Source organism: Mus caroli, unplaced genomic scaffold, assembly GCF_978045245.1.
Source record: "Mus caroli unplaced genomic scaffold, Mus_caroli_1 scaffold_1, whole genome shotgun sequence".
NCBI classification, from domain to species: domain Eukaryota; kingdom Metazoa; phylum Chordata; class Mammalia; order Rodentia; family Muridae; genus Mus; species Mus caroli.
The window spans coordinates 108673313-108683655 of record NW_028227256.1 but is presented as its reverse complement, the minus strand read 5'-3'; the positions used below and the strand labels follow the sequence as shown (position 1 = coordinate 108683655).

General features: G+C 40.0%; 1 protein-coding gene across 2 annotated transcripts; it reads left to right on the top strand.

Annotated features, from left to right (window-relative positions):
- The first annotated feature begins 4268 nt into the window (after positions 1-4268).
- On the top strand, positions 4269-10072 carry Dsel (dermatan sulfate epimerase like). Of its 2 annotated transcripts, none has more exons than XM_029481995.2 (3): positions 4269-4815; positions 4980-5115; positions 5576-10072. In XM_029481995.2, the coding sequence occupies exon 3, from the start codon at positions 6415-6417 to the stop codon at positions 10036-10038; it is 3624 nt and encodes a 1207-aa protein (XP_029337855.1). In that variant the 5' UTR covers positions 4269-4815; positions 4980-5115; positions 5576-6414; the 3' UTR covers positions 10039-10072. The 2 variants fall into 2 exon arrangements, with proteins under 2 accessions (XP_029337855.1, XP_085696356.1); XM_085840230.1 differs by having other exon boundaries at positions 4269-5115; positions 5576-5710; positions 5806-10072.
- Positions 10073-10343: the final 271 nt, after the last annotated feature.

Genomic DNA, 10343 nt, shown 5'->3' with positions numbered 1-10343 from the left:
AAAACTAATTAATCAGGAGGTAGGAAAACTGTTTAGGGTATAGTGATAGAAGGATGAAAGAAGATACTTTGGGGACCTGGGAGGGGAAGTGGACAGGGAGAGGGGAGGTTGCGGGGAAGAGGGAAACCTGATCTGGTATTGGGTGAGGGAAAAGGACTGAAACCCTGAGGGCCAGCAGAAAGAATGGAAACAGGCAACTTCAGGAGCTAAGAGGTTGGGGAACCCTCCAGAATGCACCAGAGACCTGGGAGGTAAGAGACTCTCAGAACTCAAAGGGAGGGTTAGTTAGATGAAATGTCTGACAGTAGGGAGAAGAAATTTTATAGAGCCCACCTTCAGCAGGATATCAAGTGAGGGACAGGGTTGCCACCCCACAGTCATAACTCTGACTTTTCTGTCTGAAAGAATTACAGGGATGGAAATGGAGAGGAGCCTGAGGAAAAGAAGGTCTAGAGATAGGCCCAAAGAGGGATTCAGCTTAAGGGGAGGTCCCAAAACCTGACCGTATTACTGAAGCTATGGAGCACTCACAAAAAAAAGAATAATAATAATAAAAATAATAAAATAAAATAAAATAAAATAAAAACCCTAGCATGACTGCACTCTGGAAAACCCAACAAGCAGCTGAACGAGTCAGATGCAGATAGTTGCACCCAAGCAATGGACAGAAGTTGCTGACCTCTGTTGTTGAAATAGGGAAAGACTGAAAGAAGCCGAGGAGGAGGGTGACACTGTAGGAGGACCAGAAGTCTTAATTAATCTGGACTCCCGAGATCTCTCAAATACTGGGCCACCAAACAGGCAGCATACACCAGCTGATATGAGGCCACCAACACACATACGGCAGAAGACTGCTGGGTTTGTGTTCATGCAAAGATGATGCATCTAACCTTCAAGAGACTGAAGGCCCCAGGGAGTTTAGAGGTCAAGTGGTGTGGGTGGTGGACACATCCACATGGAGACAGGGGGATGGGGAAGACGTATGGGATGTGAAACTGTCAGAGGGTGGAAGTGGGGGTGATAAAATATGGAGTGTAAAATAAATAAATAAAATTTTAAAATATTAGTAATAAAGTAAATCTAAAAAAAAAAAAAAAAAAACAAAAAGAGTTGAAGATAATAACCTGAAATGTCACACCACTCTCTCTGTTATTTGGTAGGTATTTGCTTATTGACAGTCTTGACTACAGGTATACCTTACACTTTTAAAATAAGTTGTGCTTGTGTGTGAGTGTGTGTATGTGTGTCTTAGTTCAGGGAGGAAGAGTAGAAGAATGTGTTGCATTCCCTGAAGCTGAATGATTGTGAGCTCATTCATGTGGGCATTGGGGACTGAATTCAGATCCTTTGAGAGAGCTTGTGCTCTCTGAGTGCTCTCTCACTACGTCAATCTTACATATCACCAAATTGAGTTACCTTCAAGACAAATACCCAACTATAGGTTATGCAGAAACAAATGTCACAACACCTATTAAAAAAGAGTTTCTGAATTTAGCTACTCACAGTAGACTTTCACACCGTTCTCTCTTCTACCATGAAATTGTGTAGTGATATGTGCTCAATAGTCAACGTGTTCATTCTAAAGTGGTTCTGGGAAATACATCAAGGAAGGGAAGAAAGAAAATAGAAAAGAGGAACAGAGATAAGGATATGGATGAAAGAAAATGGAAGGTTAGAAAGAGGGATGGAGACAGAGAAAACAATGAAAAGAAGGAAAGAATGAAGGAACAAATAGAAGAAGAGTCAGAGGGAGAACAAAATGAAAAAGAACAAATTCAGATCAGGATGATGGCAGGGCATCAGTCTAGAAAATACTGTCTCTATTATTCTAAGTAGAGTACTTGACAGTTGGTTGAAAGATACACAAATAAAGAAAATGGATTTCCATAAGTATTTCCTTATCACAGCATAAAAAAATCTCATGCAGATTTAAGATCCTTTTATATAGAAAGGAATCTACAGAGCAAAAACATATACTGTTCTTTATTTTCATTGAAATAAGATACTGTTCTAGTATTCTGGATTGAACAGCTGTTGGTATATGTGTCTCTTGCCACACTCATAAAGGCTTTTAAATATAATAAAATAGACTAAAGCTCATCTCTTCTATGGTTGGATGCATTATTTATAATTAACTAACTTTATAGCATCTTCACGTGTGGAAGAAATAATTGGAGTTATCCATTTTTAATTCACAGGAAACAAGACTCTTAATTTTTAATAGTGCCATTTACCTATCATCTTTTATGCCAGTGATTTGGATCATTTATCTTATGTTTTATTTCAAAACACTCATATTAAGAACTCTGAGAAGATTCCTGTTCAAAATGAGTTATCCAGATACCTCATCCTACTATGAGGAGGACTTATTTGCATCCCCACACCTTATTTTCAGGTATGTATATTGGTGAGAAATAAAAAGACCTCAGTCCCTCTCCTGAGGATTATGTTAACAGTCAAGTTAAAATGGTCATACTAATGACAATAAGTTAGAAAGTACAATAATTGGATGAAATTTATAAAACTTGTCTGACAGCTGTTCTTCTGGCGCTAATTATTCCTGACACTGGTATTCCTCACATTACTGGGCACCATGCAAACACAAGATGAATTTACCTTCTCCACATATTTTCTTTTAAGAAACAGTCTATGTTTCTACCACCTGTTTTATGAACACTGATTTCTTGGGTCTTCTCTGTATAAAATGGAGCCTAATCTCAGTGAGGTCAGGATTCCTTACTCACCCATAAGAGAAATGGTGTCCTGAGTGTTCTCCAATCTGCGGCCAGGGAGAAAAACACTTCAGATGTTTATGAGAAGTTTGCAAAGAAAACATTTTCTTTCAAATGACTTTCAAGTAAAAGTGATTAAGTTCACTAAAGACAAACTGTCAAAAGATCAACTAGTTTCAAGCCCAGCCACAGCTCATGCAAAGGTACTTACTATCCACAGGCAGATAGATTTCATGTTGAATGAAGTAGTGAACCAGGTGAGACAGTAATCCATAGAAAACCTTAGAGACCCATTCGGAGAAAAATATCCTTTTACTGAAACAGTTTGTTTTGGGAAAGTGATGAGGAATTTAATGATATGAATGGAGACTAAGATAAGAAAATTCCATTCAGAGAAAATTGCAGTTGCTACTTGGGAAGGGTGTTGGAGGTAGGATGACTGGACAGACACTGTGGGGAAGATATAGAATATATTCAATTATTGAGGGGCCAAAGGAAAACTTACTTTAGCTATTAGACTAGGACACAGTTCCAACCAGGGCAAATATAAGAGCAGTTTGTCTATAATTACATGCACTCAAGTTAACTTTACTAGTAAAGTTACGAATTCTTCTTATCCATGTCATTCAAACAACTGCTTTTCCCACCTAAGAATACAGCTGTGTATTTTAGCAAATAATAGGGGTTAGAAGAAAACTGAAGTTTAACTAATCCCCATCTAGGGATGAAGTTTAAACCAGTGAACCATGACAGCTCCTTGTATTACTACCTCCAAGTTATTGAGCAGACTATAGGTTGGTCAATGTCCAAGTGTAACCTAAGACTGTGGAAAGTGCTCTGAGTGAGTACAACGTGAACAAAATCTCTGTGACTGCATTTCCAAGCTTCAAATTTCACATGCCTATGTGGTGCAGGTTTGAAAGTAACCACAGTAAACAGTTTTCTACTGATTGCTTGTCCCATATATGCTTAAATCCAGTAGAAACTTTCAATCCGTAGAGATGACTAGTACATTTGGCTATTGAAATTGTTCCTACTATATTAATCTGGATATTTTGGGTTTGTTTGTCTATGATAGCAATGTCAGCAAATGTGCCTCAGGATTTCAAAGAAGTGCTTATACAGTCCTTTCTCAGCTCTTAAGGGTAACTGAATATTCTCCTGCCACAGTCATTACTCATCCCATCCCCCAAGAGCTTCTCTCATCATTTGTAATCACAACTCCTTGTCACGTTTAGATGTTTAACATATGTTTTCTCTCAATATCCAAAAAGTTAGAACACCAGCCTAGACAAATGCAAAGACAAAGGGACTTCCAAACTTCCCTGAAATCCAATTGGGTTGTCTTAGTAGCAGTTTCCAAGCTGACTGAAACTCTACTGCATAGAGTTAAAGCCTGGCCCCGCCCACTGACAGTGCGTCGGCGGCTCGGGCCTTTCCCTGGCCTCAGCCTTCTGCGGGGCGCCCCGCCCAGGCCCGCCGGCCCCTAGGCGGGCGTTTTGCTCCTAAGACCCCGCCTCTGGACACGCCTCCCTGGATCAGACCCCGCCCCGCCCTCCAGTACGTGTCGCCTTTTTTCCGCCCTCAGTGGGCTAGGCGGCTCCAGCTAGCTCGGCGGAGCGTCGGTCTAGGCAGCATCAGGCCTTCGGTCACCGTCGCTCTGCTGAAGACCGCGCCTGGAGATCACCCGCCGCCCGTGGGTGGCCTCCCGCCAACAGAGCCGCGCCGGCCAGTGCCTGGCGTTCCTCCAGGGCGGGTGTGTCTGAGTCTCCATCCCCGAGATCCGGCCCTGAGGAGACTCCGCACCCAGAGGAGCAGCGGAGACTGTGGCGCTGAGGAAAGCACGCGCTCTAGAGAAGCCCCCCACCCCCAAGAGTCGGGGCGCTGAGGAGACGACGCCCGAGCTGGGGAGACCCAGCCCGGCCGCTGCCTGTGCAGTTCCTGGCAGCTCAGGGGCGGAGGCGTGCGGAGCTCTTGGCTTCCGTAGGCCCGCCTCCAAAAAATCCTCAATTGCTTGAACTGGCAGCCTTCGCCCGTGTTGGGGCCCAGCTCTGCTTGAAGATCCTGTTGCAGGCGGCTTGAGGTAAGCCGACTTGGCCATTTAGAGGTCTCTCTAGTCCCCACGTTGCAGCCACAGGTCAGACAGTGGGGACTGGAGCAGAAGGACGATGCGTTCTGAAGAAAGGAATTAAAATATGCAACAGGCGGGTCAAGTCAGCAACTACTAGAAGTGTTTGTTTCCTACAGAGAGGAGACTTATCTAAGATGGAAACTTGGTGAGTTTCTTCCAAATCCAAGATGGGCAAAGGATAGGCCTGCTCCTTAAACCTGGGTGTGAACGCCCTCTGGCGGCTCGTGGAGAGGATGTTGACGACAGCCACAGGTGAGCAACTGAGTCAACAGTGTCTTTTTTTCTGCCTTCCAACTGCCATTTGTGATTTGTCCAAAGAAAAGTGACTTGTCTTTTGAAGCTACTGTTTCGTTCCTTAAAAGCTAAACTTTGGGCCATAATTTAAAAGGGTTATTTTGACTTTTACCTTTATAACCAAAGAGCAAGAATATTGTATTCATCTTTATGGTGATTACTTGTGAATAGAAACATGTTTAAATAGCTAAAACAAAACAGTGAAATATGAAATATAACTTGTGTTGTTTCTCCTCTGCCAATATTAACTAGAATCTAAATATTTTTGCAAATATAAGGAAAAAACATTAGAAAAAAGTTAGACTGGAAATATGTTGCTTTGATTCTCACATTTCTGTCAAATGAATAAGCTACGTAAATCATCCCTTTATCTCCACTTTCAGTCTTAGAAATTTGCTTTGTTTTGTTTTTCTCCCAGAGAGGAGTGACACGAAAAATGAACAAAAAACAGACTTCAGTGTTGTGAAAGTGGAATTTTCTTTCCCACTTGGTGGATGTGGTCATGATTGGAAGAAGAGCGTCTAGACATTGAAGAGATTAGATTCTTTTACAGGTACAGATAAACTTGATAAAAGGATATTTGGAAACGCTTTAAAAAGACGTTTGAAATGAAGGCAGAAATTTCAGTGTCCTTTATCAACCATGTAGGACTTTGAACATTTGTTCAGAATACTTTCCTTCCCAAAATGGAAGAAAAAACAATTGAGAAATCATTATGCTTCAGACTCTGAGAAAAAAATAATGAAGTCTGTACACTCTGAGAATGACAGTACTTTATCATCTTCTTTTGGGGAACATACAGAAACATACCATGTATGTGTGGTAAGTTAATCACTACAGATGGTTTCTTGTGCTACGTGGTCAAAATGGCTTCATTTGAATTTTGGAGTTTTTTTAAATTTTCTCTTTTTCACATGTTAATTAGACTTACACACAGGGAATAAATGTTGGATTTGTTGTATTTTCTGACTACACCACTGTTTTCTGTGCATTGGAGACATTGGAGGCATTAATATTCCTTGAAATTTTATTTTATTGGAAGCAAACCTGTGCCAGGGACACAGACATGCTATATAATTTCCTAACTTTTCTTACTTTGAATGAGCTGAATGACACCTGGATTTCACAGCCTATGAGGTATAGTCTGTTTTTTGTTTTTGTTTTTTTGCTACATCTTTAATATATAATTTACAGTAACCAGATGGGAAACACTGTGCTTAACACATATGCCTAAGGAAAAGATCTTCCCCATGGATCATGGCGTTTATGTTTACAGAACATTTACTATTTTTAACATTGATGATGTGTAGTTTTTCTACTTGTGAAGAATCTGTGAGCAATTATTCTGAATGGGCAGTTTTCACAGACGATATACAATGGCTTAAATCACAGAAAATACAAGATTTCAAACTCAACCGAAGACTTCATCCAAATTTATATTTTGATGCTGGAGATATACAAACAATGAAACAAAAGTCTCGTACAAGCCATTTACATATTTTTAGAGCTATCAAAAGTGCAGTGACAATTATGCTGTCCAATCCATCATACTACCTACCTCCACCCAAGCATGCTGAGTTTGCTGCCAAGTGGAATGAAATTTATGGTAATAATCTTCCTCCTTTAGCATTGTATTGTTTATTATGCCCAGAAGACAAGGTTGCCTTTGAATTTGTTATGGAATACATGGACCGGATGGTTAGCTACAAAGACTGGCTAGTTGAGAATGCACCAGGGGATGAGGTTCCAGTTGGCCATTCTTTAACAGGTTTTGCCACTGCCTTTGACTTTTTATATAATCTATTAGGTAATCAGCGTAAACGAAAATACCTAGAAAAAATTTGGATTGTTACTGAGGAAATGTATGAATATTCCAAGATTCGATCATGGGGCAAACAACTTCTTCATAATCATCAAGCTACCAATATGATAGCATTACTCATAGGGGCCTTGGTTACTGGAGTAGATAAAGGATCTAAAGCAAACATATGGAAACAAGTTGTTATTGATGTGATGGAAAAGACTATGTTTCTCTTGAAGCATATTGTAGATGGCTCATTGGATGAAGGTGTGGCCTATGGAAGCTATACCTCAAAATCAGTTACACAGTATGTTTTTTTGGCACAACGCCACTTTAATATCAACAACTTTGATAATAACTGGCTAAAAATGCATTTTTGGTTTTATTATGCTACACTTTTGCCAGGCTATCAAAGAACTGTAGGCATAGCAGATTCCAATTATAATTGGTTTTATGGTCCAGAAAGCCAGCTAGTTTTCTTGGATAAGTTCATTTTACAGAATGGAGCTGGAAATTGGTTAGCTCAGCAAATTAGAAAGCATCGACCTAAGGATGGACCAATGGTTCCTTCCACTGCTCAGCGGTGGAGTACTCTTCATACTGAATACATCTGGTATGATCCAACACTCACCCCACAGCCTCCTGTTGACTTTGGCACTGCAAAAATGCACACATTTCCTAACTGGGGTGTCGTGACTTACGGGGGTGGGCTGCCAAACACCCAAACCAATACCTTTGTGTCTTTTAAATCTGGGAAACTGGGAGGACGAGCTGTGTATGACATAGTTCACTTTCAGCCATATTCCTGGATTGATGGATGGAGAAGCTTTAACCCAGGACATGAACATCCAGATCAAAATTCATTTACTTTCGCTCCTAATGGGCAGGTATTCGTTTCTGAGGCTCTTTATGGACCAAAGTTGAGCCACCTTAACAATGTATTGGTGTTTGCCCCATCACCATCAAGTCAATGTAATCAGCCCTGGGAAGGTCAACTGGGAGAATGTGCACAGTGGCTCAAATGGACTGGGGAAGAGGTTGGTGATGCAGCTGGGGAAGTTATTACTGCTGCTCAACATGGTGATAGGATGTTTGTGAGTGGGGAAGCAGTGTCTGCTTATTCTTCTGCAATGAGACTGAAAAGTGTCTATCGTGCTTTACTTCTTTTAAATTCACAAACTCTGCTTGTTGTCGATCATATTGAAAGGCAAGAAACTTCCCCAATAAATTCTGTCAGTGCCTTCTTTCATAATTTGGATATTGATTTTAAATACATCCCATACAAGTTTATGAATAGATATAATGGTGCCATGATGGATGTGTGGGATGCACACTATAAAATGTTTTGGTTTGATCACCATGGCAATAGTCCTGTGGCTAATATACAGGAAGCAGAACAGGCTGCTGAATTTAAGAAACGGTGGACACAGTTTGTTAATGTTACATTTCATATGGAATCCACAATCACAAGAATTGCTTATGTATTTTATGGGCCATATGTCAATGTTTCCAGTTGCAGATTTATTGATAGTTCCAGTTCTGGACTTCAGATTTCTTTACATGTCAACAGTACTGAACATAGTGTTTCTGTTGTAACTGACTATCAAAACCTTAAAAGCAGATTCAGTTACCTGGGATTTGGTGGTTTTGCCAGTGTGGTTAATCAAGGACAGATAACCAGATTTGGTTTGGGTACTCAAGAAATAGTAAACCCTGTAAGACATGATAGAGTTAATTTCCCCTTTGGGTTTAAATTTAATATAGCAGTTGGATTCATTTTGTGTATTAGTTTGGTTATTTTAACTTTTCAATGGCGGTTTTACCTTTCCTTTAGAAAGCTAATGCGCTGTGTATTAATACTTGTTATTGCCTTGTGGTTTATTGAGCTTCTGGATGTATGGAGTACTTGCACTCAGCCCATCTGTGCAAAATGGACAAGGACTGAAGCTAAGGCAAATGAGAAGGTCATGATTTCTGAAGGGCATCATGTGGATCTTCCTAATGTTATTATTACCTCACTCCCTGGTTCAGGAGCTGAAATTCTCAAACAGCTTTTTTTCAACAGCAGTGATTTTCTCTACATCAGAATTCCTACAGCCTACATGGATATCCCTGAAACTGAATTTGAAATTGACTCATTTGTAGATGCTTGTGAGTGGAAAGTATCAGATATCCACAGTGGGCACTTTCGTCTTCTTCGAGGGTGGCTGCAGTCTTTGGTCCAGGATACAAAACTTCACTTGCAAAATATCCATCTACATGAAACCAGTAAGAGTAAACTGGCCCAATATTTTACAACTAATAAGGACAAAAAAAGAAAATTGAAAAGAAGGGAGTCTTTGCAAGATCAAAGAAGTAGAATAAAAGGACCATTTGACAGAGATGCTGAATATATTAGGGCTTTAAGAAGACACCTTGTTTATTACCCAAGTGCACGTCCTGTGCTCAGCTTAAGTAGTGGTAGCTGGACATTGAAGCTTCATTTTTTTCAGGAAGTTTTAGGAACTTCAATGCGGGCATTGTACATAGTAAGAGACCCTCGAGCTTGGATCTATTCAATGCTATATGGTAGTAAACCAAGTCTTTATTCTTTGAAGAATGTACCAGAACACTTAGCAAAATTGTTTAAAATAGAGGAAGGTAAAAGCAAATGTAACTCGAATTCTGGCTATGCTTTTGAGTATGAATCACTGAAGAAAGAATTAGAAATATCCCAATCAAATCCTGTCTCCTTATTATCTCATTTGTGGGTAGCAAACACTGCAGCAGCCTTGAGAATAAATACAGATTTGCTGCCTACCAGTTACCATCTGGTCAAGTTTGAAGATATTGTTCATTTTCCTCAGAAGACTACTGAAAGGATTTTTGCTTTCCTTGGCATTCCTTTGTCTCCTGCTAGTTTAAACCAAATGCTATTTGCCACTTCCACAAACCTTTTTTATCTTCCATATGAGGGGGAAATATCACCATCTAATACTAATATTTGGAAAACAAACTTGCCTGGAGATGAAATTAAACTAATTGAAGACATTTGCTGGACACTGATGGATCATCTAGGATATCCAAAGTTTATGGACTAAATGCTGCAGGTCGGCAAAATTTGCACTAATGTGTCCCAACCTACTTTGTGGATATGAACTAGAAAACTTTGCTTATTCTTGTACATGTATGTATGTGTCTAGAGTGAGTGTGTGTGTCCAGTATGTTATTTGCACAGAGATATTTTCAAAATAGGCACCATATTTGGCCTAGCAGGATTTATTTTTATGTTACCACTTTTCTTGCCTTTGTTTCTGAATTTTTTTCTGCTAAAATGTTTCTGCTACAGAGGTATATATTCTGGGGTTCTGAAATATGGGGTTTTAATGGACTTTAATTCAACTTC